At 36.2% G+C, this 24,197-nt stretch overlaps 1 protein-coding gene across 2 annotated transcripts in view; it reads left to right on the forward strand.

The window, feature by feature from the left end:
- Positions 1 to 24,197, forward strand: part of ABCA12 (ATP binding cassette subfamily A member 12) — a 281,179-nt gene that overhangs the window by 254,788 nt on the left and 2,194 nt on the right. For both annotated transcript variants that reach the window (XM_072812583.1, XM_072812584.1), the window contains 14 exons: positions 952 to 1,057; positions 4,958 to 5,012; positions 5,605 to 5,782; positions 7,496 to 7,611; positions 8,819 to 8,978; positions 10,090 to 10,343; positions 12,345 to 12,549; positions 13,876 to 13,985; positions 14,287 to 14,428; positions 15,424 to 15,558; positions 17,408 to 17,511; positions 18,963 to 19,055; positions 20,342 to 20,447; positions 23,612 to 23,749. In XM_072812583.1, coding sequence (XP_072668684.1) covers positions 952 to 1,057; positions 4,958 to 5,012; positions 5,605 to 5,782; positions 7,496 to 7,611; positions 8,819 to 8,978; positions 10,090 to 10,343; positions 12,345 to 12,549; positions 13,876 to 13,985; positions 14,287 to 14,428; positions 15,424 to 15,558; positions 17,408 to 17,511; positions 18,963 to 19,055; positions 20,342 to 20,447; positions 23,612 to 23,749 — 1,902 coding nt within the window. The remainder of the gene's footprint in view (positions 1 to 951; positions 1,058 to 4,957; positions 5,013 to 5,604; positions 5,783 to 7,495; positions 7,612 to 8,818; positions 8,979 to 10,089; positions 10,344 to 12,344; positions 12,550 to 13,875; positions 13,986 to 14,286; positions 14,429 to 15,423; positions 15,559 to 17,407; positions 17,512 to 18,962; positions 19,056 to 20,341; positions 20,448 to 23,611; positions 23,750 to 24,197) is intronic.

Raw genomic sequence — 24,197 nt, forward strand, 5'->3', positions numbered from 1 at the left:
CAATAGTGTTGGAGATTTGAATGTCCTTGACCTGCCATTTGTTCTTTTTCTTCCTCTCTCCACACACAGAGTAAACATTCTTGCATAAACAAAGAGTTCTAATGTCAAATATGTTTTCTCTTGTAATTTTAAATTATCAACAGGGTTTCCTGAATTGAAGCACACCAGTATTTTAAGTCCCTCTGTTTTTGTTTTTTTTCTGTTGTTGTTGTTGTTGTTTTTTTTTTTTTTTATGATAGTCACATAGAGAGAGAGAGAGGCAGAGACATAGGCAGAGGGAGAAGCAGGCTCCATGCACCAGGAGCCCAACATGGGATTCGATCCCAGGTCTCCAGGATCGCGCCCTGGGCCAAAGGCAGGCGCCAAACCGCTGCGCCACCCAGGGATCCCCAAGTCCCTCTGTTTTTGACAGAGAAGATAAAGTAACTCACTTCTTTGTGGGTTATAAGTAGGGATGGAAAGTTGGTGTAGGAATTTCAAGGTTACCAGTCTTGTTGCTAAGGACACAATGTTTGTGTATATATTTAATGTCTTTGTACAGACTGGCCCAGATGCCATTTGTTGTTGTTTTTGTTATTATTATTGAGAATGTTTTAGCTCTAGCCCCAGAATCCCGGTAGACTAGTCACAGAGATGGAGATATTAACAATTTCCACAGTTTATTTCAAGCTTTGCCTATGCAGGAGATACAGAATAACTAACTAATAACTTAGTGCTATCACACAGGAAAAGAAAAAAACTATTTTCCCAATCTCTGCCCATCTCTAAATTGGAAACGTAGAGGTCTGTGGTCAACACTCTGGGGAATGGTTCTCATCTTCCAAGATAAAATAAGTTATTGGGAAATTGGTGCTCTGATTTTAAATATAAATTCTGTGGGCTATCAGATGTATAAGCAGCCTAATTTATTTTAACACAATACTGATCTTGCCCTCTTTTGGAATTTAACAGGTATGGTATGATCCAGAAGGCTATCACTCACTTCCAGCTTACCTCAACAGCTTGAATAATTTCCTCCTGCGAGTTAACATGTCAAAATACGATGCTGCCCGACACGGTAAAGTTACTTACACAGAAGCTTCTCATACTGCAACTTTTGCCTCTCTCCATATAAAAATGCATGTTGGGTTCCGTTTCTTCCAGGTATTTTATGGTATCTAAATCACAGATCTTTAAAAGAAATCTAAAAGTAGTAACTACCACCAGATGGAACATTCTGGATAATCTCCTTAACTTTGAGTTAATTTAGTTTCCTCATTTATCAAGTCAGGATAATAATGCTTACTTCATCCTTATTTCTGGTCTCACATCTAGTAGCTGTAACTCCTACAAAAACATTTTATTACTATTTGCTTGTATATAGGCTAAGAAATTTAAAATAATTAAATGTTCATAAATCTAAACATAAAGCTGGAAATTTTATAATAAAACGTTCTACACTGACCCAAACTGTTACCATTAATGAAACAATTGCCATAATATGTGCTCTATATGAAATATTACTAATCCTTACAGCCTTTTGGGATGAACATTACTGTTCCCTACTGTTATTCTTCTGGGGCTCCAAAGTGGGATTTGAACCCAAGTCTGTCTGGTTCCTGTCTCATCATTTTTCTGATATTTCTCTGGACTCAGCTAGGTTTCCTTCAGTTGAATTTCCCAGGAGGCATCCACCTAGTTTTCAAAACAGGGCTTGGGATTTGAAAGAGACTGATTTATTTTTTTCTAATTTGATTACTGTTCATCAAACCATTTCATCTTCTTAAGCCTGCTCAAAATATTTTTCATACCGATCCTAAAAATTAATAATAATAAAGATGGAGAAGAATGAGTAAGCTATTTCCTGGCCAAGACTGAGTTTCTAGCCTAATAAACAGACTAACAGCCTATTAAATAGGAGACCAGACACAACATATCTTCCAGAAATGCCAACCTCTGTTTTTCCTTCATTTCCTTACTGGGATGCAAAATAGTGTGTGCTGGATGTTCTGGTACTTGTAGAAGCGGTATTTCTAGAAGTAATTATAGAGTCAAATCCTCCATTCTAGCAAGAGAATCTTTCGGTCTTCATTTTAGAGAGAAGAGTATTTTTTCCCAATTGCTTTGGCATTTTCCTAGCGGGAGGGACCATGAAGAAAAGAACAAGACTAATAAACGGTCCTTAAATCTGGAGCATCAATAAAGAGCATAGTCAAAAGAGGCCAATTAAATTCAGTAGTGACTGAACCCAGACAAGTTTAACATAACCTGGTTTGAAATACAATTGAACACTTGACTTTTGGTAGGATGTCTTCATCAGAACAAAGGATGTTTGTTTCTGTGACAGATAATGAAAGTATGAGTGCTAAAAATGTGAGGTAGATGAGAACAAGAAACCAATGCCACTTTTGAAGACTCAGCTTTTGAAACCTGTGTACAGGTTTCATATAATTATTATTAGTATTCTTTGCCAAGACCGAAGCAATCCGAATCACACTGGATTCTAACAGGCTTATTGTGGCTCCACCACTATATTTTTTAAGTTACAGAATTTAAAGAATTAAGAATTTTGGAACATAAACTTTGTATTGATCCTAAAAGGAAATTTGTATTTTAGGTTTAAAAATAAGGCTTAGTTTGAATTATATAGCTATTTTTATTAACTTCTCTTGTGTAAACTCAAGAAGGTGGTAGCTTTTCACTTTCTCAGGAAGGAGTTTGATTTTCTTCAAAGAAGAAATCATGTTACCCTAAAATACTTTTATAGTTTTGTAACCCATGTAAAGCGTCTGCCATGGTAATATGGTCTTTAAAAATCAACTCAATTACTCTCATGCCACCTCCCTCCCCCTACAACACTAGCTGTTTTAAAGACATGTTTGTTGAATTCTGCATGAATTGGTATTTTGTTTTAGCTGTAAAATTGATTTTCTTTGAATTCTAACATGCTAGTAAATATCTTTTAATTAGTTTTCCTTTGCCATGTCAATATCTATTATTTCCATGGAGTTCCCTTTAGTGGTTAATTTAACATGAAAAGTCTGTTTTTCTCAAGCGATATAGGTCTAACAAATATTCTACGACTAGGCTCTTTTCCAAACATACTGACACGTTGTCCCTCCACTGACATGTTCGTTCTGTCCCTTTATTGCATTAGTACCAGTGATCAATGGGAAGCATCTCATTTTAGTTTGATAACTACAGAGACAACAGAAACAGATAATGTATTACTTTTAATGTAATTGCATATGGGGGGAAATCATTAGAATTTTAAGATTCAGTTTGACTTAATAAGTATTCATTGACTGATCACTGTACTCAAGACATTATACTGGATGCTATAGAACCCAGAGAAGATTTCCATATACATCCTTACGCCTAATGCATTTACTTGATCTTTCTGCTAAAAATATGTATAAAACAATTGGTTCAGCAGCATTTTTCAGAGTGGAGTAAATGCATTTGCAAAGATTCCCCTGGTGATATAGAGTAGTTCTTGATTCTGAAATACAAAGCAGAAAAAAAGAAATGTTTTCCCCCTGCCTATATTATAATTCAGCAATAAGGTTTAAGTAAGGCCCCAAGGAAAACTGAATCTCAGTAAAAAAATTTAAAAAATAAATAAAAAAAGAGAGAGAGAGAGAGACCATTAATTTACACAAAAGATAGGGAAAGTACATTCCCCCAATGATGTGATTAAAGTTATACACCACATTGATTGTTGTTAGTTTGTTTTGCTCTAATTGTATATTTTTAACATGTAAAAATTTCAGAATTCAACCTCAAAATATATTACATTCTACTTAATAAAAATTATAAATTTGAGTTAATGGGAAGAATATAACTTTAGAATAATTTATATTTGGCTGCTGTGAAGGGTCTTAATATCCTGACATAATAAACATATACTAAATGAGCAGTGAGAAAGTTCTTGCTCAGCTTAGAACTCTATAAAAAACAGATGTTTAAGGGTAAGCCTCATTGTCATCCCCTCCCATTCTTACCCAAAGTTACTCAGACTGTATAGACTTTGCTTTCACACTGTGGTCTCTAGGGAAACTGCTGCCAGCCACCTATTTTGACTATTGCTAACTATAGCTATCAGCATCCTCTGATAAGTGGAGGAAAGAACCTTGCTTCTAATACAGAAACTATAACTGACTATGGGACATCCCAATAACTTAGAATTGTATTGGATATAAGTGACTAGTTTTTCAGAGACAACTAGTTTCTCTGAATTCTCTTGGAGATTTATGTCTCCATGAAAATCCCTCAGGGATGGCTGAAACCCCCAAGCCTTACCCTGATAGAGTTCTGGAACAATTGTTATCTTGGAAGTAGTGAAAAAGGAGGAATCTTCTAGGGCTACAGTATTTTCCCAACTAAAGACAATAAAGAGGCTTGGGGGTGGCTAATGTTCTTTAGATGCTTCTCATATAATTGGTCTAAATACTAATACAGTAAGTGCTACTGAAATGCCAGTTGTGGCACTTCGGTGGCTCAACTGGGTTGGGTGTCTGCCTTCAGCTCGGGTCATGATCTCAGGGTCCTGAGATCAAGCCCCACATCAGGTTCTGTGCTCAGCATGGAGTCTGCTTCTCCCCTCTCCCTCTGTGTGTGCTCTCTCAAATAAATAAATAAAATCTTAAAAAAAAAAATTACAAACATGATTAGGTGGAGAGAACAAAACGGAAAACAAAAATGTAATAGAGGGGAAATGCTATATAAGAAGGGGAAATTTCTTGCCTCTTTCTCCAAAATTCCATACACAACGTGAAAAACATTTGTTTTCTTTTTATGTGAGTGACACTAACTTTATGGCATTGATGAGATTGGGGAGGGGGGTTGGATAATTTTCCTTTCAAATAGTATCCCCAAAGTAAAATTATAGCATAAGGAGGAAAGTATTATGTATTAGCCATCCAAAAATTGGTGTTTCTGAATATCTACTAATGAAAAGAGCTGTCTCTCCTTTCAGGCATCATCATGTATAGCCATCCTTATCCAGGAGTGCAAGACCAAGAACAAGCCACGTAAGTAGAAATATCTGGCATGACTCCTTACTCCTTGGCATAGTCAAGCCTCTGTATAAAGTACTATAATTGGAAATCACAGTTGTATCTGAATGAATGTCAATCTAGGAGAGCTGTTAATACAAGTCACTGACTGGGATAAAAAGAAGTTTCTGAGAGTCTGTACAGTGAGGTTGCCAAGTGAGTTTGCTGACTATAGAATCAGAATCTGCTGCTTTTATAAGTCAAGTGCATAAGTGCTTTATCATTTCAATTTCCTTGCATAGCATTTAAGTACTATTTCTGTGCTCAGAACCGTATATGCCTTGCATACACTCAGTAACTCATAGAGACCGAGGTTTGTTGTTGTTTCTTTTATATATATATATCAAATATCCCTAGTCAATTTAGATGCACTAGAGCTATATTTATCCAGGGTCATAGCCGAGTCATGTAGAGGATATTATCTGGCTGCCTTGCAGGAAGACTTATTTGTGTCAGAGCCAACCAAGTCTTATACCGTTTCGTTGATGGTTTTGGTCATGAATCTTTCTGAAAGGAAAAGAGTTCCAAAAACTTATGTATGCTTTCCTCTTCCTGTTGCTCACTACAGAATGAGCAGCTTAATCGATATTTTAGTGGCACTCTCCATCCTGATGGGCTACTCTGTCACTACTGCCAGCTTTGTCACCTATGTTGTAAGGGAGCATCAGACCAAAGCCAAGCAGCTGCAGCACATTTCAGGCATCGGCGTGACATGCTACTGGGTCACAAACTTTATTTATGACATGGTGAGTAGCTTGTATCATTGCAGGAAACACAGGATTGATTTGGGGAGAAGACATCAGTTTTAGGGGCACCTGCGTGGCTCAGCTGGTTGAGTGTCCACCTCTTAGTTTCAGCTCAGGTCATGATTTTCAGGGTTGTGAGATGGAGTCCCATGTCAGGCTCCACACTCAGAGAGGAGTCTGCTTAAGGTTCCCTCTCTCCCTCCCTCCTCCACTCACTCATATTCTCTCTCTCTCTCTCTCTCTCTCAAAATAAATAAATAAATAAATCTTAAAAAAAAGAATACATTAGTTTTATTTGCCCTATTTTGTTCAGATTATTACAAATCAGTAAATTAAGGAAAAATAATTTGCATCAATGTTACAGTCAATTCCATAGTTAGAGGAAAGATCCACCTCTCCTCATATCAATGGTCTAAGGACCATCCATATCAAATTCCCCAGGACATTTATTGAAATGCAGATTCCTGGGCCCCACTCCAGACCTACTAGTTCTATATCTTGGGAGTGGAGCCAGGATATACGTTTTTAACAAAATCCTTTAAGTGATTTTATGCATACTAAAGTTTGAGAGCCACTACTCTGGAGAAATAGAAGTTAGCAAAATAGCCTTGTCCAATGGTCCCAGATAATCAAGCTTCTAAAAATTTAATCAACCAATAGTAAAAACTTTGAAGTAGCATTCCCTGATGAGTGACATATTAGAGAAAATAAGCTGGGATGATACAGGATGAACTTCATTGACAGCTCTCTCAGTTGCATAAAATGGTCCCAAAGTCCAAATGGTTTTGTTGACTCCAAATGTACCCATATTGGCGAAAAGCCCAGGATGTGGTATGCATTTGCCTGGTGATTATGGCAGAATTGTCTGAGTTGCTGTATAGATCATTGTCTTGAAGAGCTGGAGAGTAATTAACTGCATATCCACTTTGTTAATGTATCCAGTGGGGTCTGAAATGCATTTGTTGAAGAAGTCAAATCTAAAAGAATTGGTAATGACTCCTCTGGACTAATAGGAGCTTTAATGCCAAGAAAGCTTAAAGTACACATTTCTGTGAAGGGCTCCTTACTACTTAGATTTTGTTGTCATCTGTCTTGTGCTTCTTCCAATTTAAGAGATTCCCCTACACACACCCCCAAATTAAATTATCATCTCCTTCATAGTGTGCATCTTGCTGCAACCTGCACAGCATTTAATATTTCTGTTTGTCAATAAAACACTGAGTTCTTTGTTCATATACCCGTGATTCCAAGAATGTGCAGAACCCACTGCCCTGCTGCTTTACACAGAGTGGCTCACACTGATAACCAAGCCTTAGAAATCAACCACCTGAGAGTGTTCCAGCATTCAAAATGAAATCAATACTTTGAGGACCGAATCTAATACCAAGACACCCGACTGTCTTATCTTTCTTACTGCACCTCTGTCACTGAATGATCCCCAGTCTCAAAGCCTGGAGGCATGAACACCAGGGACTCCATGTACATTTATAAAGATGGAGCCTGGCTTGACCTTGTATTTCAGGAGACAAAATCTAGAGTGAAATCAGTGTAAAATGAGCTGAACATTGCAAGGAATGGGAACATATACAAAAACTCATTCCTTAACATATGTCAAGGTCAACTTATTATAGTTTTAACTAGATGGGCTATTGATGTTTTTGGGAAAATATGTGCCATATATTAAGCCTTGTTTTACATGCTCCCCTCCCCCAGGCCTTCTACTTGGTGCCTGTGGCATTTTCAATTGGTGTCATTGCAATTTTCAAGTTACCTGCCTTCTACAGTGGAAACAACCTCGGTGCTGTATCCCTCCTACTTCTGCTGTTTGGGTAAGCTGCTGTGAAAGAATGAACAGAATTAAGTGTTCCTAGGCACAGAACCTAAATCTCATTAGTTAATTTACAATTATCTTGGGGTTTCAGAAGCCATGAATGATGACTAACAGTACATTACACGTGCTAGTCCACAGTTTGTAAAATACAATACTTCTGAAAATGAATGCCATTGTCATTAATAGTAATATATAACATTAATAAGTACTTACAAGGTATCAAGCGTCATGCTTAGCAATCTACATATGTAATTTAATTTACATAAAAATGGATGTTTTAGAATGGTCAGCAAAATGTGTGTACATGTAAGGATTTATGTATTGACAAATCATGAGTATATGTAGCATAAGGTATGTGTACCATGTATATTTTATTTTATTTTATTTTTAAAGATTTTATTTACTCATTGATGAGAGACACACACAGAGAGAGAGAAAAAGAGAGAGGCAGAGACACAGACAGAGGGAGAAACAGGCCCCATGCAGGGAGCCCAACATGGGACTCAATCCCAGGACTCCAGGATCACGCCCTGGGCCAAAGGCAGGCGCTTAACTGCTGAGCCACCCAGAGATCCTCTTTATTTATATTTTTATAGATATCTAACACACACAGTATTATGTCTGCATTAGAGGGCAATGCAGGTAGTACAGGTTGATATAATTAGTGCTCAGCATAGCAGTTCTGTCTGCCTAAATGCTTGGGTAGTATCCATTGGCTTCACAATGTAGCTGATGAAGGATGATTTTGTCTCTAGTTCTTCTTCATAACCAGGAAGGTTGCTCTAATGTTTGCTCATAGGACATCCAGCTTCTGAGCAATCCCTGTCTGCTTAGCTAGCTTACAATAATGTCATTATTTTTCCTCAGCATTAAATTATAAGATTTATATTGATTAAATCTTATTTCTGAGAAAACAAACAAAAACTTCCCTGGGTAGGATGAAACCATCTCTAGAAGGAATCACTTTGTAGTTGTGATGATATAGAATTACTCAAATTTTCCGTAAAAGAGAGGCTTCTTACTATCACTTTAAAAAATCCAAAGGATTTGTCAAAAAATGTTGTAAAAAAGAGATCTAACTGTAAGAGCTCTAGCAATTATCCCTAATGTTTATTTTCAAAACCCTATCAAAGGTTTTATTTGTTTGTTTGTGAAAGAATAATAATGAAGGCATAAATTTAATCCTCAGTATTATTAACATGCAGGTATGCCACATTTTCTTGGATGTACTTGCTGGCTGGGCTCTTCCATGAAACCGGAATGGCTTTCATCACTTACGTCTGCATCAACCTTTTTTTTGGCATCAATTCCATTGTTTCCTTGTCAGTGGTGTACTTTCTTTCCAAGGAAAAGCCTAATGATCCGGTAAGGTCCATTATTAGTCTGCTAAACTTCAATAAATGTATTAAACATTTCAACATGTTCAAGGTGAAAAGATTTTTCTGTATTTCACATTATCTAATAGAAAAAAGGAATTTCATTTAATTCTATTAAATGTAGTAGAGGAGAAGCTACAGTCTTTTGAAATTCTTTTTAGGCTCCATCTGGGTTAATGCCTATGATTATATTTACCCAGTGTCAAAACTACCAACATTTGATAGGGTTTAAGTGGGGTAGTGGAGGTTAAATCAAATATATAGTATGACACTATAAAAATCATGCAACCAGTTGGTCGGCTAAACTTTTTACTCATTAACCAATTGTTATTGTATGGTAATAACAAGGACAATGGCTTAGTTCTATGACTGTGGGTTAAGACTTTTTTGAACGTTCACAGAGAACAAACCTAATTCATTCCCTTTCAATCATGTATTGGAGTCTACTTCATTGTAAGCATCACTTTCCATTCAGAGCTAACAACTATAATTAGTGGGAAGGGAAGCACTAACAGTACTAGGCAATTGAATGGGAAAGAATAGAGAGGAAATGAAGTGAACTGAGGAATACATGAGCATACTCCAGGAGGAAGAAGACAATTCATGAGTTGCAAGTGGTTGGCCCAAGTGTGAATAACACGAAAATGAGCCATTTGCTCCTCATTGAGATAGGTTGTCTCTCTTTTCATCTCATTTCACCATTTTAGTCCCTCTTCAAGTAGAGTTGTCTAAGGTTCTAAAACTTGACCTTACCAACTACCTCCTCTACTCAGGCATGACCAATAACCTGCATCAGATCCCAACACCTTGGCTATTTCTGCATTCCTGGGATGTCAGGCAGGACTAGAAGTGATTCTGCTGCCAGGATTTGGCCTAATCATACATTATCTCAAGAAAAAGATAATCCTTTTCTGCTTGTATTTTAGTCATAAATCTCTACTGTTTGGTTATAGTAAATATGTGTAAATTCAACATACATGAGAAATAATTGCCAATCTAGATGAATTTCTCAAGTTTTAATATTTGTCCACATCTAATTTTACTTTTTTGTCAATTTGTTGGAAGTCTAACAACTTTGTTTTTTTTCTCTCTCATTTCAGACTTTAGAACTTATTTCTGAAACCCTCAAGCGCATTTTCCTGATTTTTCCACAATTCTGCTTTGGCTACGGTTTGATTGAACTTTCTCAACAGCAGTCGGTCCTAGACTTCTTAAAAGCATATGGAGTGGAGTACCCGAGTGAAACCTTTGAGATGGATAAACTAGGTGCAATGTTCGTGGCTTTGGTTTCTCAGGGCACCATGTTCTTTTTCTTGCGGCTCTTAATCAATGAATGGTTAATAAAGAAACTCAGGTAAATAAAATGAAAGCATAGCATTTGACATCCATGAGAGAACCCAATTCAAAATATTTAGGAAGGGGTCCCTAGTCATCTTTCCTTTAGTAAAATGGAAATGTTGTACTCAAAAACCTTTTAAAAATTGTAGTGTAATTTATTATTCATTTCATTCAGAAAATAGTTATCAAACCTTACCAAGTGTAAGTATTATTGTAGAATGAGAGAATAAAATTAAATAAGCTCAATTGTTAGCCTTAAAGAAATTAAAATTCAGAGTGGTACAGAGAAAATACATAAACAAAAGATGTAGTGTTTGAGTTGAGTTTAAGAGGATGGAAAGAAAGTAGAAATGGGGGAGAAGACTAAGTATAATATTAGCAGTGAGTTTGGGAGAAGGAGATTGAGTGAAAACATTCATAAATAAAAAGAAATATATATACCATTTACCCAGCTATTCCATTTCTAGGAGTTTTTCCTATAAATATGTTCACATATTTGCAGAATTATGTATCTGTAAAGTCATCCATCATAGCAACCATTCTTAATAGCAAAAGAATGAAACAACATAAATGTCTAGCATGTAAAGATGGGTTCAATAAATTATATGATTTTTTCATAAGTGAAACACTATGCAGTCGTTAGACCCATACAGTTTTATATGTAATATTTGGGGTTACTACTGATTTTTATTAAATGAAAAATGCAAGTTTCAGAACTTTGTGTAATGTATATTACCATTTGAGTTAAAAGAACTATAATTTATATATCCATATGCATAGACTGTCTCTAATTATGGGTGCCCTACTGAAGAGAACTGTATAGAATTGAAGGAAACTTACTTCTCACTATATATTCTTTAGTACCTTTTTAATACATAAGACACAGGCATCACCTATGGAAAAATAAAATATAAATTAAAAATAATGAAAAGAATGACAAAAGCAAAGATCTAGCAAAAAAAAACTTGGATTGTATTTGATGAGTAATAAATACAATGTGATTAGAACATAGAATAAATGTAATAAAATAGTAGGAGCTCCAGCACATGGCTGGAAGACTATGGGGTCTATACTTAGTTAAAGAGATGATTTGGACTTTATTCAACAAACAAATAGTAGTCCAATAAGGGTTTTGACCAGAAAGCAACCTGATCAAATGGTGCTTTAGGGAATGTGATTCTGTGAAGGTCCTACAGATTAGAATTGAAGAGTCAGAGATACTGGAGCAATTTGAGATTCCTGAAGAATTTAGGTGAGAAAGAGTGAAAGCCTCTGATGATAATAGAAATAGACAGAACATGATTGATGACTGGGTGTTACAAGGCATTTCCAGTGCTAGGAGACTGACTACATGAGCAGAGTTTGGAATGGGGAAGATTCAAAGAATACATCACAGTTGGAATCTCTGGGGATATCATTAAGAGAAACAGGGACATTGGGAGGAAGACCTGAATTGATTTGTTGGGTTTTTAAATTTGGTTTGGTTCGCTTTAGTGTATGTTAGGCAAGATACTGAGGTAGCTTTGAGACTTAGTTCTCAGGACTGATAACCTTAATATATTGGCTAGATCCTTGGTAAGACATTCACAGTAAACAGAACATAGAGGAACATTCATGTCATTGATGATTAAAGAAGAAATAAAAAGGAAAGGATTTTTTTTTAAAAGATGCTCATTGATCATGGACTTCTAAGTGTTGCTTACTAATAACCTAATGACTCTGGTCTCTCTTTTAGGAAGTAACTTTCAAAACCAAACTAACTGAATTATTACAATAGATCTGAAAGCATTTAAGGCATGGAAAGCAGAAGCTGTTTTCCAAATACCATATTGAATATGGTGAAGGGCATTCGTACTAATTTTTAACTTATTTAAGTAGCATCATACATAACAAATTTAAAACAAACCTAGTGTGTGATTGCACACTTTTGGTGAATTGAGAACCCATTAAAACATGTCAAAATTGAGTGGTACCAATTCATAATTACTGATGCAAAATCACTGGGCCCATGTTTTAGACTCTTCTTCAGACAATTTAATTCTTCGCCTGTAATGGAGACAATAGATGAAGATGAAGATGTGAGGGCTGAGAGACTCAGAGTGGAGAATGGTGCAGGTGAATTTGACCTGGTCCAGCTCCATCGGCTCACAAAAACCTATCAGCTGATCCACAAAAAGATTATCGCTGTAAACAACATCAGCATCGGGATACCTGCTGGGGAGGTGAGGAGCACTGCTTCGTTGTCAACAGTCCTTTATATTGGCGTGCTACGTTATAAAAATCTTTATCTTTTCCTATATTTTTTCTAGAAATATGGATGTCAACTCCTTAATATCTTGATGTATGCTGTATTTAAAATTTATACACATCCATGTGTTATATACCCTCTAAATCTTCCCTCTCAACAGAGAGGACTTACCACACCCCCAGTCCTGAGCCCCTTGCCAAGCTGTTGTCCTCGCTGGGGTGGACTTCTGGTCAAGATGCCTGTGCAGGGTGCTCTCTTCAACTTTTAGTTTTCAGCCATCTGTGAAAGACAGCATAAAGAGACCAGTGGTCAGAAGTGAGGTCCTAGAACTACCTGTATTTATTCTTGTTGTTTTTTTGGAAGAAATATTGGGGCAGCTGGGTGACTCAGTTAAGCATCTGACTCTTGATTTCAGCTCAGGTCATAATCTCAGGGTCTTGGGATCAAGCCCCGAGCTGGACTCGGTGCTCTGTGTGGAGTCTGCTTTAGCTTCTCCCTCTTCCTTTCCCCTTCCCCCACTCATGTGTGCACTCAAGCACTCTGTCTAATAAATAAATCTTTAAAACAAAAAAAGAAGAAATATTAAGGCAGCGTTGAAAGGTGAAAGAGAATGTGAGCATTTCCCTTAGTTGTGTTTTTTTTTTTTTTAAGATTTATTTATTCATAGAGACACAGAAAGAGAGAGAGAGAGAGAGAGAGAGGCAGAGGGAGAAGCAGGCTCCATGCAGGGAGCCTGACCTGGTACTCCATCCTGGGTCTCCAGGATCACGCCCTGGACTGAAGGTGGTGCTAAACCGCTGAGCCACCCGGGCTGCTCAGCATTTCCCTTAGTTTTGGGAGCAGAGCTGCAAACCAAACGCATCAAATCTATTCAACAGCATAAAGAAATTATTCCTTCAGCGGCTTATCCAGTAAAGTTGTGATTTTTGTGTAAATAATGTGAAATCTATAAATATAATTACTTTGTCAAGTTAGCATATCTTACTTGTGGGATGTTTTATCATGTCACAGAGATAATATAAGATAATATGTAAAATAAGTCCTATGTATACATACAAATGTTCAGATGGTTAAAGGAAAAAAAGATATGTAAGTAACCATTTGTTTTAAAAGAGAAAGTTTTATCAAACATCAACGGAATACTACAGTATCTATGAATAATTCCAATGATTTATTTTTCTTTGTAATTTATTTCACCCAGAGAGAAAGAGGAACAGGACATAATAGTAACATGTCTTTGGTTTGGATTAAGATTTATATCTTTTTTTTTTTTTTTTTTTTTTTTGCTCTCCCAAACCAGTGCTTTGGCCTTCTTGGGGTGAATGGAGCAGGAAAGACAACTATCTTCAAGATGCTGACAGGAGACGTAATTCCTTCAAGTGGAAATATTCTGATAAGAAATAAAACTGGGTATGAAAAACCATGGCTTCAACTTACCGAGCACAACATAATTACATGAAAAAAATTAAAATGAAGCCTCTTTTATTTTGTAGTTATATTATTAAATCCTTAGAGAAAAAATAGCTATTCCAGATCAAGTGTGAATTTTTAAACCTTTCAGTGTGATGTGGGATATGCTGGGATATTTTACCTCTTTTTAGTAGAATCACCAATCACCATGACCAAAATAGAGCTGTTTTCCCAACATTTGGGGACTAGAAGGGACATACCTTTTGAAATGCATCTGTGTCTTTGCTTTTTTTCAATTCAGATCTCTGGGTCACGTTGACTCACACAGCTCATTGGTTGGATACTGCCCTCAGGAAGATGCCTTAGATGACCTGGTGTCCGTAGAAGAACACCTGTATTTCTATGCCAGGATACATGGAATTCCAGAAAAAGATATTAAAGAAGTGAGTAGAAGTGTGAAAACTAGTTCATTTGAAAACCATTACTGTCACCGCCACCGCCCACCCACCCCCTATGCTCACAACTAAGTTGAAATCTGGAAAACTATGGCATTTCCTTCCTGTCAGTGAGCACTGAGGCAGTCTTACCTTAATTGTGAAGATCAGCTATACACCTCTGAACTCAGCTGCAGAAGCTCCTGGACCTGTGTTTGCTTAGTTACCTTTTAAGAACTATCCAATAAAAGATCCTTAGGCTCTGGGCTAAGCATTGGTTGGTGATGTCTGTACATCCTCTAGTGTTTAGATAAGTTTCGAAACATGGAATTCCCTGCAAACTGCCCACATAAAATCAAATAGCTTCCAGTTTGGTTTTTTTAATGTGGTTTTGGACTTCACTGCAATCATTTGCCTTTTTAATGGAATGGCTAACCCTTCTGGCAGGTTCCTCTATTTGTGCAATCCTGAGGACCTGTTGAAATCTTCCTAGGATTCCACTATTTGCCAGAGCTGTTTACAGAAATAGTCTCAAGAACCCATGATTCCTAAGTTAATGTGCTGAAATTTTGATACTGGGTCAGTTTTAAATAGATATAAAGCCTTTGTGACAATTTGCTCCCTCCATAAGAAGAAAGATGAAACAGGACGATCCATGAGAAACCTGCCTTATGAAGGGTCAAATTCTCTTTCAGCTCTTTTAAGTTGTATAAAGAAATCCTGCAGAAAGTGCAACCCACAATTGTAAACACACACACTCACATTTAGGGGAAAAAATCCCATCAGAAAATGAGTCTCTACAGAATTTCTTCTCCCTTTAAATGATTATTAATTTTTAGATGGACCTTTAAAAGTAAAAGTAAAATATGTTGGGTATAGTGTTTGATTTGTTTTCAGGTATGTGTTTCTTCACTATAGAACTTTCACAATTCTTTTTTCCATGTAATGCTGTTAGAATTTTGGCAGGGGAAGATCACAACCTAACTCCTGTTTTCCACCCACAGACTGTTCATAAACTCCTTAGGAGACTTCACCTGATGCCCTACAAGGACAGAGCTACCTCGCTGTGCAGTTATGGCACAAAAAGAAAATTATCCACAGCACTGGCCTTGATAGGGAAACCTTCCATTCTACTGCTGGTAAGAGGATCATTACGGAAAAGGCGACCACATAATTAGACCCACATACCCAATAGTGTGTGTAACATTTTATTTTCATCGTTGCCATAAACCTTTACTGAAGTCTCACTATATGCTGATTATTTTGCAAAACATCTTACATATACTATCTCATTAAGGGAATTTATATTAGCAAAGAGCTATGGCTAGTCCGTTTCAGAAGAAACACTTGTCATGTGAACAGGAAGTAGCCAAAACAAATTCAGGTATTCAAATAAGTAATATTATGAAATATGGAAGAATTTGATTGTCTATTACTGAAGAAATCTGTAGTTAGTAACTCATCAGGTGAACCAACATATTTTCCAACTTCTACTAAAACAGAAAGATATATTTTAGGGCAATGTGTTGTTCTAAAATTTCATTTCCTTGTTACTTAAAAATATGAGTTACCTAGTTTGGGGTGTGATTGACAATGTTGCCTTTCTATTTTATTTGAATTCTTTGGAGGCAAGAAATGCATTCTACATATTTTATTTTGGTTAAGAGCTGGAAAATTAATCATTTGGAAATACAAATTACCCATAGAGATGACAGGGCATCCTGCTCTTCAGGTTAAACATTGTGAAAGGGCTTATTTCTGAGAAATGAACTTGCCCTTATCTTGGAAGATCCCTTCATTCAAAGAACTCCAAACTTCAGAAGGGTTTTAATCATATGCCATACAAATTCAGCTATAAATCAGCACATTATTCCAGGGATTAAGTCATACAGAGGACCAAATCATTTAAACTGCCCAGCAGAGGGATGCCAACCTATCTTTCTATAATACCAGAAGCTTATAATGCATTACATCCCTACCAACTGACGCTTATGGTGTAATTTTATTGTCTAAGTGTCCCTTAACTTGAACAAAACAACCATGAGGCACCCCCAGGAGACAATCGATGTAAAGTACTTAAAATGTTTAAAAGTGCTATGCAAATGTTATGCAGTAATGAGATGAACTGAAATACAAGCTATGAGAGAAAGCTATCATATTTTCTGCCATATGCATTTGCCATATATGCTATCGCCTTCAAAAATAGGAGCAGTAACAAGATATCTTTTCCTGTTTCCCCAAATCAACACTCATTTCTTTAATCTCTTACTATAATAAGCCTCAGATAATCCTATGTACAACTGCAAATACATTATCTTTAATTATTTCCTCATCTTGACCTCTAATTTGTTAATTTAATTATCTCTCAGAATCTATTACTGCTTGTTTAGATTATCTATTTTTGCATTTTGAATTTATGTCTGTATAATTTTTCAAAACATTTACTTTAAAATATAATTTATATTTTCTACATGGCAATCTTATTTTTATTTCTCCAAAGAGGATTACATTTCAATTAATACCATAGAATTTAAAATACACCTCAAATACTAACTGAAAAGTCAAATTATGTCCTCTGCGTGTCACATGTGCATATCACTCATAGCCACAATTCTACTATCAGGAGCAAGGTAGCAATCTTGCTGATGCAGCTTCAGATATATATGTGACAATGTAGTATTAAATGCAGAAACTCCACTTTGTCAGTAATTGAAGCAGATTTTTTTTCCAAAGAAATATGAGACCAGTGTAAAGTAACAGGGTGTCAACTTCACTGAGACACTTTTTAAAACAGATTGACAATTTTAAATGATTAATTTTGAGCTTTTTGACAGCAGCAGAAAGAAGCCTATTAAGTATAAAACAAGTTCGTCACAGGACTTTGCAAAGTAATTTCTGTTCTAGGCAAGTGAGACGCAGTGATTCATGTAAAGAACCTCATCAAAAATTAATTAATTTGATAAATTTTTCTTGTAACTTTCTATTAAGGATGAGCCGAGCTCTGGGATGGATCCTAAGTCGAAACGGCACCTCTGGAAGATCATTTCAGAAGAAGTGCAGAATAAATGTTCAGTCATCCTCACATCTCACAGGTAAACTGCGTGTGGCAACTTTAAAGCCATTGACAGGATTTTAGGAGGAGAGAGGGGAAGAGGTAATCCTACATATTATGTATTGATAATGAATCCACAATTGGATTAAAGTATTTTATGTTTGCATCAGAGGAGGAAGTCAGGCAGGTTTCGTGTGAGAATCCAGCTCCTGTGGCGGGTAGGATAGGGCCTAAGCAATCTTTCTAAAAACAAATTTCTCTTAGGGCCCCTGGGTGGCTAAGCCTGTTAAGCGTCCAACTCTTGATTTCGGCTCAGGTCACGATCTCATGGGTCTTGAGATCAAGCCGCACATGGGGCTTTGCGCTCCATGCAGAGTCCACCACTGGATTCTCTCCCCTTGCCCCTCTCCCACTTGTGTGCGTGCACGTGCATGTGCTCTCTCTCTCTCTCTCTCTCTAAAATAAATGAATAAATCTTTAAAAAGAAATTTTTTTAAAAAGTAAAAACAAATTTCTCTTAAATGAAAAGGGACTTGTGACTTTCTCAATTTAACTAAGAATCCCTGTTGCCTATTGCATAAAATTCATTATCCTCCACCTTAGTATGAAAGGCCTTTTATTGTCTGGCCTTATCTAAATTTCCGGTCTTTTTTTTTTTTTACCATGACAACCCCACCTACCAGTCCATCTGAATGACTAGTGGTTGCACATACATTCACTGCCCTTCCCTATCACCACACCCTCTCTCTGCCTGTGCTTTCTACCTGAAATGGTCTTTTCACAAAATCTAAGTTTTAATCTCCAAGCCTCCTCTATGAATAGACCCTTCCAATCAATTCAGTAAAAAGGCTACTGAAGCATCTTATCTGTGCCTTCCTTACAAGGTAAGCCTGTATTAAAGTCATCCCTTCACTGCAATTACCATATAATAGAAAAAATTCTAGATTTATTTATAATTAAGAGACTTGTTCATATCCTAGCTTTGCCTGGCACACTACATGTTCTGAAGCCAATCTTTAATTTCCATTCACTTTTGTACAAAGTGGAGAGGATCTCTACTAGTTGTCATAGTTCTTGAAATGAGAGATTATATAATCAAGTACAGGTTAACTACTTATAAATAACAAAGCATAAAAGCCAACTGAATATGGAGTATGAAGCATCATGAAAAAAGCTCAAGATTATTTTGGAAACATTTCTCAGGGAATGTAGGTCTTAAGCCTAAGCTTGAAAGAGGTTGAAAGAAATACTGTGCTTGATGAGAGGGCATTCCAGGTGAGAGAGAGGGCTTCAAGCTGGAGAATAAAGAGTAATAAACCCTATGTGAAGACATTTCATTTATATTTTAAAATATATTTTTTGTGTCCTTCAAGGGAAAAGACATTTTAAGGAACTAAAATAGTATTTCTAAGGTGCCATAATGAAACATTTAAGCTTATGCTTATGAGCACTTTTGTGTGCTCAGAATGCTGATGTGATTCTGTCTTTCAGCATGGAAGAATGTGAGGCTCTCTGTACCAGGTTGGCCATTATGGTAAATGGAAGATTCCAATGTATTGGATCTTTGCAGCATATAAAAAGCAGGTAAGGTGGGTGCCCGGGTCGCATAGTTGGCTAAGCAGTTGAGTCTTGGTTTTGGCTCAGGCTGTGATCTTAAGGTTGAGAATGAGCCCCACATTGGGCTCTGCACTCAGCGGGGTGTCTGCTTGAGATTCTCTCTTCCTCTCCCTCTGCCTCTCCCCACCATGCTCGCTCTCTCTCTCTCTTTCTCTCAAATAGATAAATCTTTAAAAAAAATAAAACAGGTTAACAATTGTATTGTTTAACATATGATGTTGGGAAGTCAATCTAAAAGTACTATACTTACCTTAGAGGATTACTCAACAAATTGTCCTATAATGAGAAATAAAACTGGAAAGAAAAAGTTGATAATCGATTTACCTTAAATTATCTTACTAAAAGATCTTTTTTTTTTCTTACTAAAAGATCTTAAAAGAAAATCTACAACACAAATACTCTCGGAAAGTAGTTTTCAAGAATTTACTCGATAACAAATTAGACCTTGACAAGTACATGAAAGCATAGATTTTTATCTAGCGTGTTCATTTGCCATTTGCACAGGCTTTCAGCAAGCTATTTAACATTTTTACTGCGTTCAAAGCCTTTTAATCAAGAATACTTTGGGGAAATGTACATAAATATCATATTATCAAATTAAAATTAAATTAATATTTATATTTGCCAGAGTGCATATGCACTTATACATATCTATATTAATCTCCAAACTTGAGGACATTACTTTATACCTTAATCTGTACAACCTGGTTTTCTTGTAAAATAGTATTAAACAAGATAATTAAGGTAGAAGGAGGAAAGGGACATTATACATTGTTCTCAGAGAGTCTGTTGTGACTTGCTTACAAACTCTATTCTTGGGCATACAGCTAGCATATTGATTTCTTATTCATTTTTAAAATCCTAGTGACTTTAATCTTCACTTTGGACACCAAAACTCCAATGACTTGCCTTTTAAGACCTTGTTTGTTTTAAATTAGAAAGTATTTAACCCCAGATATTGACATCAATTGCCAATTGATTGATATCAATGAAAGCCAAGTTATGTTTTCTTTCTAATGCAGCTTTTGTCCAAGGAGTGTGACTTTGTACAGTGGTAGAACTAAATAAAAAATCATGGCAGGGCACTATTTCCAGTTGCAACATACCTTGAACTTTTATGAGAAAATGGCAGTCTTTATATTAAAAAAGGGGAAATAATGGTCAGCTTGGGTCCTGTTTCATTACCTAGAATTCCAGGGGAGCTATTTCAGCAAAATAGAACTCCTATCACAGTTTGTACTTTTTCTTTCTAGGTTTGGACGAGGATTTACTGTCAAGGTTCACTTGAAGAATACCAAAGTGAGCATGGATACCCTCACAAGGTTTATGCAACTGCACTTCCCAAAAACATACTTAAAAGTAAGTAGGAAATTGTCCTGCCTTTTGATCTTGATTAGTTTTGCTAGTCATAATCTAATATGGTTGTTTACCATTTTCAAGTCAAACATAGCCTTATTATTAATATATTAGTTCAAGCTACACATGATATTCTGAAACACACTTAGTAGGAACAAATAGAATCTTCAAATTAATTATATCATTTTATAGCTAGTTGAAAGTAATGTAGTCCTAGGGCACCTGGCTGGCTCAATCTTTAGAGCCTGCAACTCCTCATCTCAGGGTCATGAGTTTGAGCCCCACATTGGGGGTAGGGCTTACATTAAAATAAATACATACGTACATAACATATATACATAAATAAAATGTGATCCTTTTATATAGCTTTATTTATTTCTTCCTCACAAAGACCTTATGACCATGCTATTAGTTTTTGAGTTATATTCCCAACTAGTTTACTAGTTACATATGTTAAGGAATTAAAGGATGACAAATATTATATGACCAAAGACATTTCATCTTACAAAAAAAAAAAAAAATAAGAGTTTGTGAATGTCAGAGCTAGAGAAGATTATCTTCTTGCTTCTCTCATTTGAAAGATAAGACCACAGTAGTTTAAACAGAACTGCTTGGAAATCAAGTTCTTAATTCCCACACTAGTTGAAACATTGTTCACTTAATTTGATCTTATGTATGCATATCCACAGGATGGGCAGGCATATATATTTATATATCTCACATAGTACATACTTAAAATAAATGCATGTGACAGAAAAAGCTATCATCATAACATCTTTGATGTACAGGTAGTTTGTACAAGATGATTATAGCAAATGAATGTTTTTAAAGGAAAGCAGATGTAGGGGTACTTGAACAGCTCAGTTAGTGAAGCATCTGATTCTGGTTCAAGTCATGATCTCAGGGTCCTGGGATGGAGCCCTGCATCAGGCTTCTTGCTCAAAGGGGAATGTGCTTCTCCCTCTGCCCCTCCCACTAGTCGTGTTTTCTCTCTCAAATAAATAAATTCTTTAAAAAATTAAAATAAAAGTAAAATAAAAGAAATTAGGTGTGGAATGATGGAAGGAAATGGGAAGACTTGGGATCTGCCTGTGTGATTACCAGCAAGACATTTAAAGTCTCTGAACTTCATTTTTCTCCTTTGTAGAAAAGGAATAATGACATCTACTTCATGAGATTGGTGTGAGAAACAAATGATAAAATGTCTACAAAGCTACTTCATAAACTATAAGGCACCATATTAATGTGACATGATTATAGAGAGCAAAATAGAATGTATTTTTTAAAACAATTCTTTTATCTCTATAAAATACCTTTGTCTCTACCTCCCAAACCTTGGCTTCTCCAGGAAATAATAGCTTTTATGATTCTTATCAAAGTCCATTTTCTACCACCTAAATTAAAATCAAATTTAAAAATTAAAGGACTCTGTTTTGCACAAATCACAATAGTGCTTTTTCTTTTGGTGAGTTTCTGAGGTGAAATCTGTGTTTAGCAAAAAAAAAAAAAAAAAAAAAAAAAGAAATGTATGTTTATTCACTGGGTGTTGAGATTACATTCACCCTGGTCTGTTACTTGTAGGACCAGGGCTATACAAAGCAAATAGAGTGATCATAAAAGTTTCATTCCTTTCTAAACATAACATTCTTGACAAGAACGTAGTTGTTTCTAGATCCCTAGAAGAGAAATAGCAAGAGCAACATTTTGGGAATAAAAATAAGATAGCCTGATGGTAGTGACAGGTGCAATGCATAACCAGGTCGATAAGAGGGGTTAGCCAGTGAGCAAAGATAGTGTGATAAGAGGAGGGGTATCCAGTAACAGAAGTTTTAAAAACCAGGTGAAAAAAAATTAAAATTAAAATTAAAAAAAAATAAAAACCAGGTGAAATACACAGTCTTCATCTGATCCATTTAGGTTGCAGGGATAGATTCTGGAGTAAGAACATATCTTGATAAAATAGTTCTCAGGAAAGATTATCCTAGCTGCTTTGTGCCAGGATATGTGAATATATACAGGTTCTAGACCACGGAAGAGGCCGAGGCAGTCACTCAGGTATGGAGTGGTGAGAATGGAGTTAATGGTGCAAGTAGAGAGGGAAGGTTTAAATGCGAGACTCATTTTAGAAGAAAAAACAAATAGGATATAGTAACTAATTGAATATGTAGAAAATTAAGGTATTAAAGATGCTCCATGGAAGCAAAAATAGATTACTAAGTAGATGGTGATACCATAGACTAAATAAAGAAATTGGAAAGCATTTTAGGGTAAATTAAGAAACAATGTGGCATATATTTTTTTAAGATTTTATTTATTTGAGAGAGAGAAAGCAGGCACCAGTAGGCACCAGTGGGGATTGGGAGAAAGTGAGGGGCAGAGGGAGAGGGAGAAGCAGACTACCACTGAGCAGGGAGCCCCATCTGGGGCTCAATCCCAGGACTCTGAGATCGTGACCTGAGCTGAAGGCAGTCTTAACCAACTGAGCCGCCCAGATGCCCCAGATATGGCATATATTAATGAAAGTTTTCCTACACAGCACTTCTGAAATCTAGCCTCTTTAGCCAATATAAATTGAACAGTTAATCCTTAGCCTTTTAGTACAGTTCTAGCATTAAAACAACAAAATTTTCTAAATGTGATCTCTTTTAAAAAAATCTTATGTGGGATCCCTGGGTGGCGCAGCGTTTTAGCGCCTGCCTTTGGCCCAGGGCGCGATCCTGGAGACCCGGGATCGAATCCCACGTCGGGCTCCTGGTGCATGGAGCCTGCTTCTCCCTCTGCCTATGTCTCTGCCTCTCTCTCTCTCTTTCTGTGTGTCTATCATAAATAAATAAAAATTAAAAAAAAAAATCTTATGTGAGCTGAGCATAATCTGACATCTGAAATACCATTTCACAATATTTTTTTTCTAGGCAAAACTATAAGGAAAATAGAATACTTGGGAATTTTCATTAGATTTTTAATTTTATTTCCTCTTTGACATTTGTAAAACTTTTCATCTCATCTTTACAGGTTGTTAGCTGCAAAACATAGCCATCCTTTACACTGTCTCATCATTGTCAACGGAATGAATTTCAGTATTTTCTTTAGCTCTTGGTCAAGTTATGTCTAGTCAACTCAATATTACCTGACATTGCAGAATAAATTTTTTCCTTTGGTTCCCACAGGATCAGCACCTCAGCATGCTAGAGTATCATGTGCCAGTCACGGCAGGAGGAGTAGCAAACATTTTTGATCTGCTGGAAACCAACAAGACTGCTTTAAATATCACAAATTTCTTAGTGAGTCAGACTACTCTGGAAGAGGTAAGCTGGTTACCATGATCCATGTGCATAATGCCACATTTAATTATTACACATTCTGGTTATTTCTTTTTAATGACATTCAATTTGTTTGTAATTGAAACAATATCTAAGCTCGCACCTGAAAAATTTAGCTGAATTTATTTCTAACAGCATTTTAGGATGTTCAAAAAAAAATGTGAAAGGCATTAAACATTTTTTAATGGAGAAAAGATTTTTCCTTTCTATAAGACATTTATATTCATTAGGTTGTAGGAATATATAAAGAAACAAAATGTTAGTTTCACCCATAAAACAAATAGTTATTAACACTTTCCTTTCTCCTTGATAAATTTTTCTTCCCCCCCCCCCCCCCCGGTAGATTTCTTAAATAACATTATCGATTGGCTTCCAGGGTTAGCACAGGATGGGGGTTTCTAGAGAGAATTCAGTGCCAGACCTGTAGATCTGC

Source organism: Canis lupus, chromosome 36 (genome assembly GCF_048164855.1).
Source record: "Canis lupus baileyi chromosome 36, mCanLup2.hap1, whole genome shotgun sequence".
Taxonomy (NCBI): domain Eukaryota; kingdom Metazoa; phylum Chordata; class Mammalia; order Carnivora; family Canidae; genus Canis; species Canis lupus.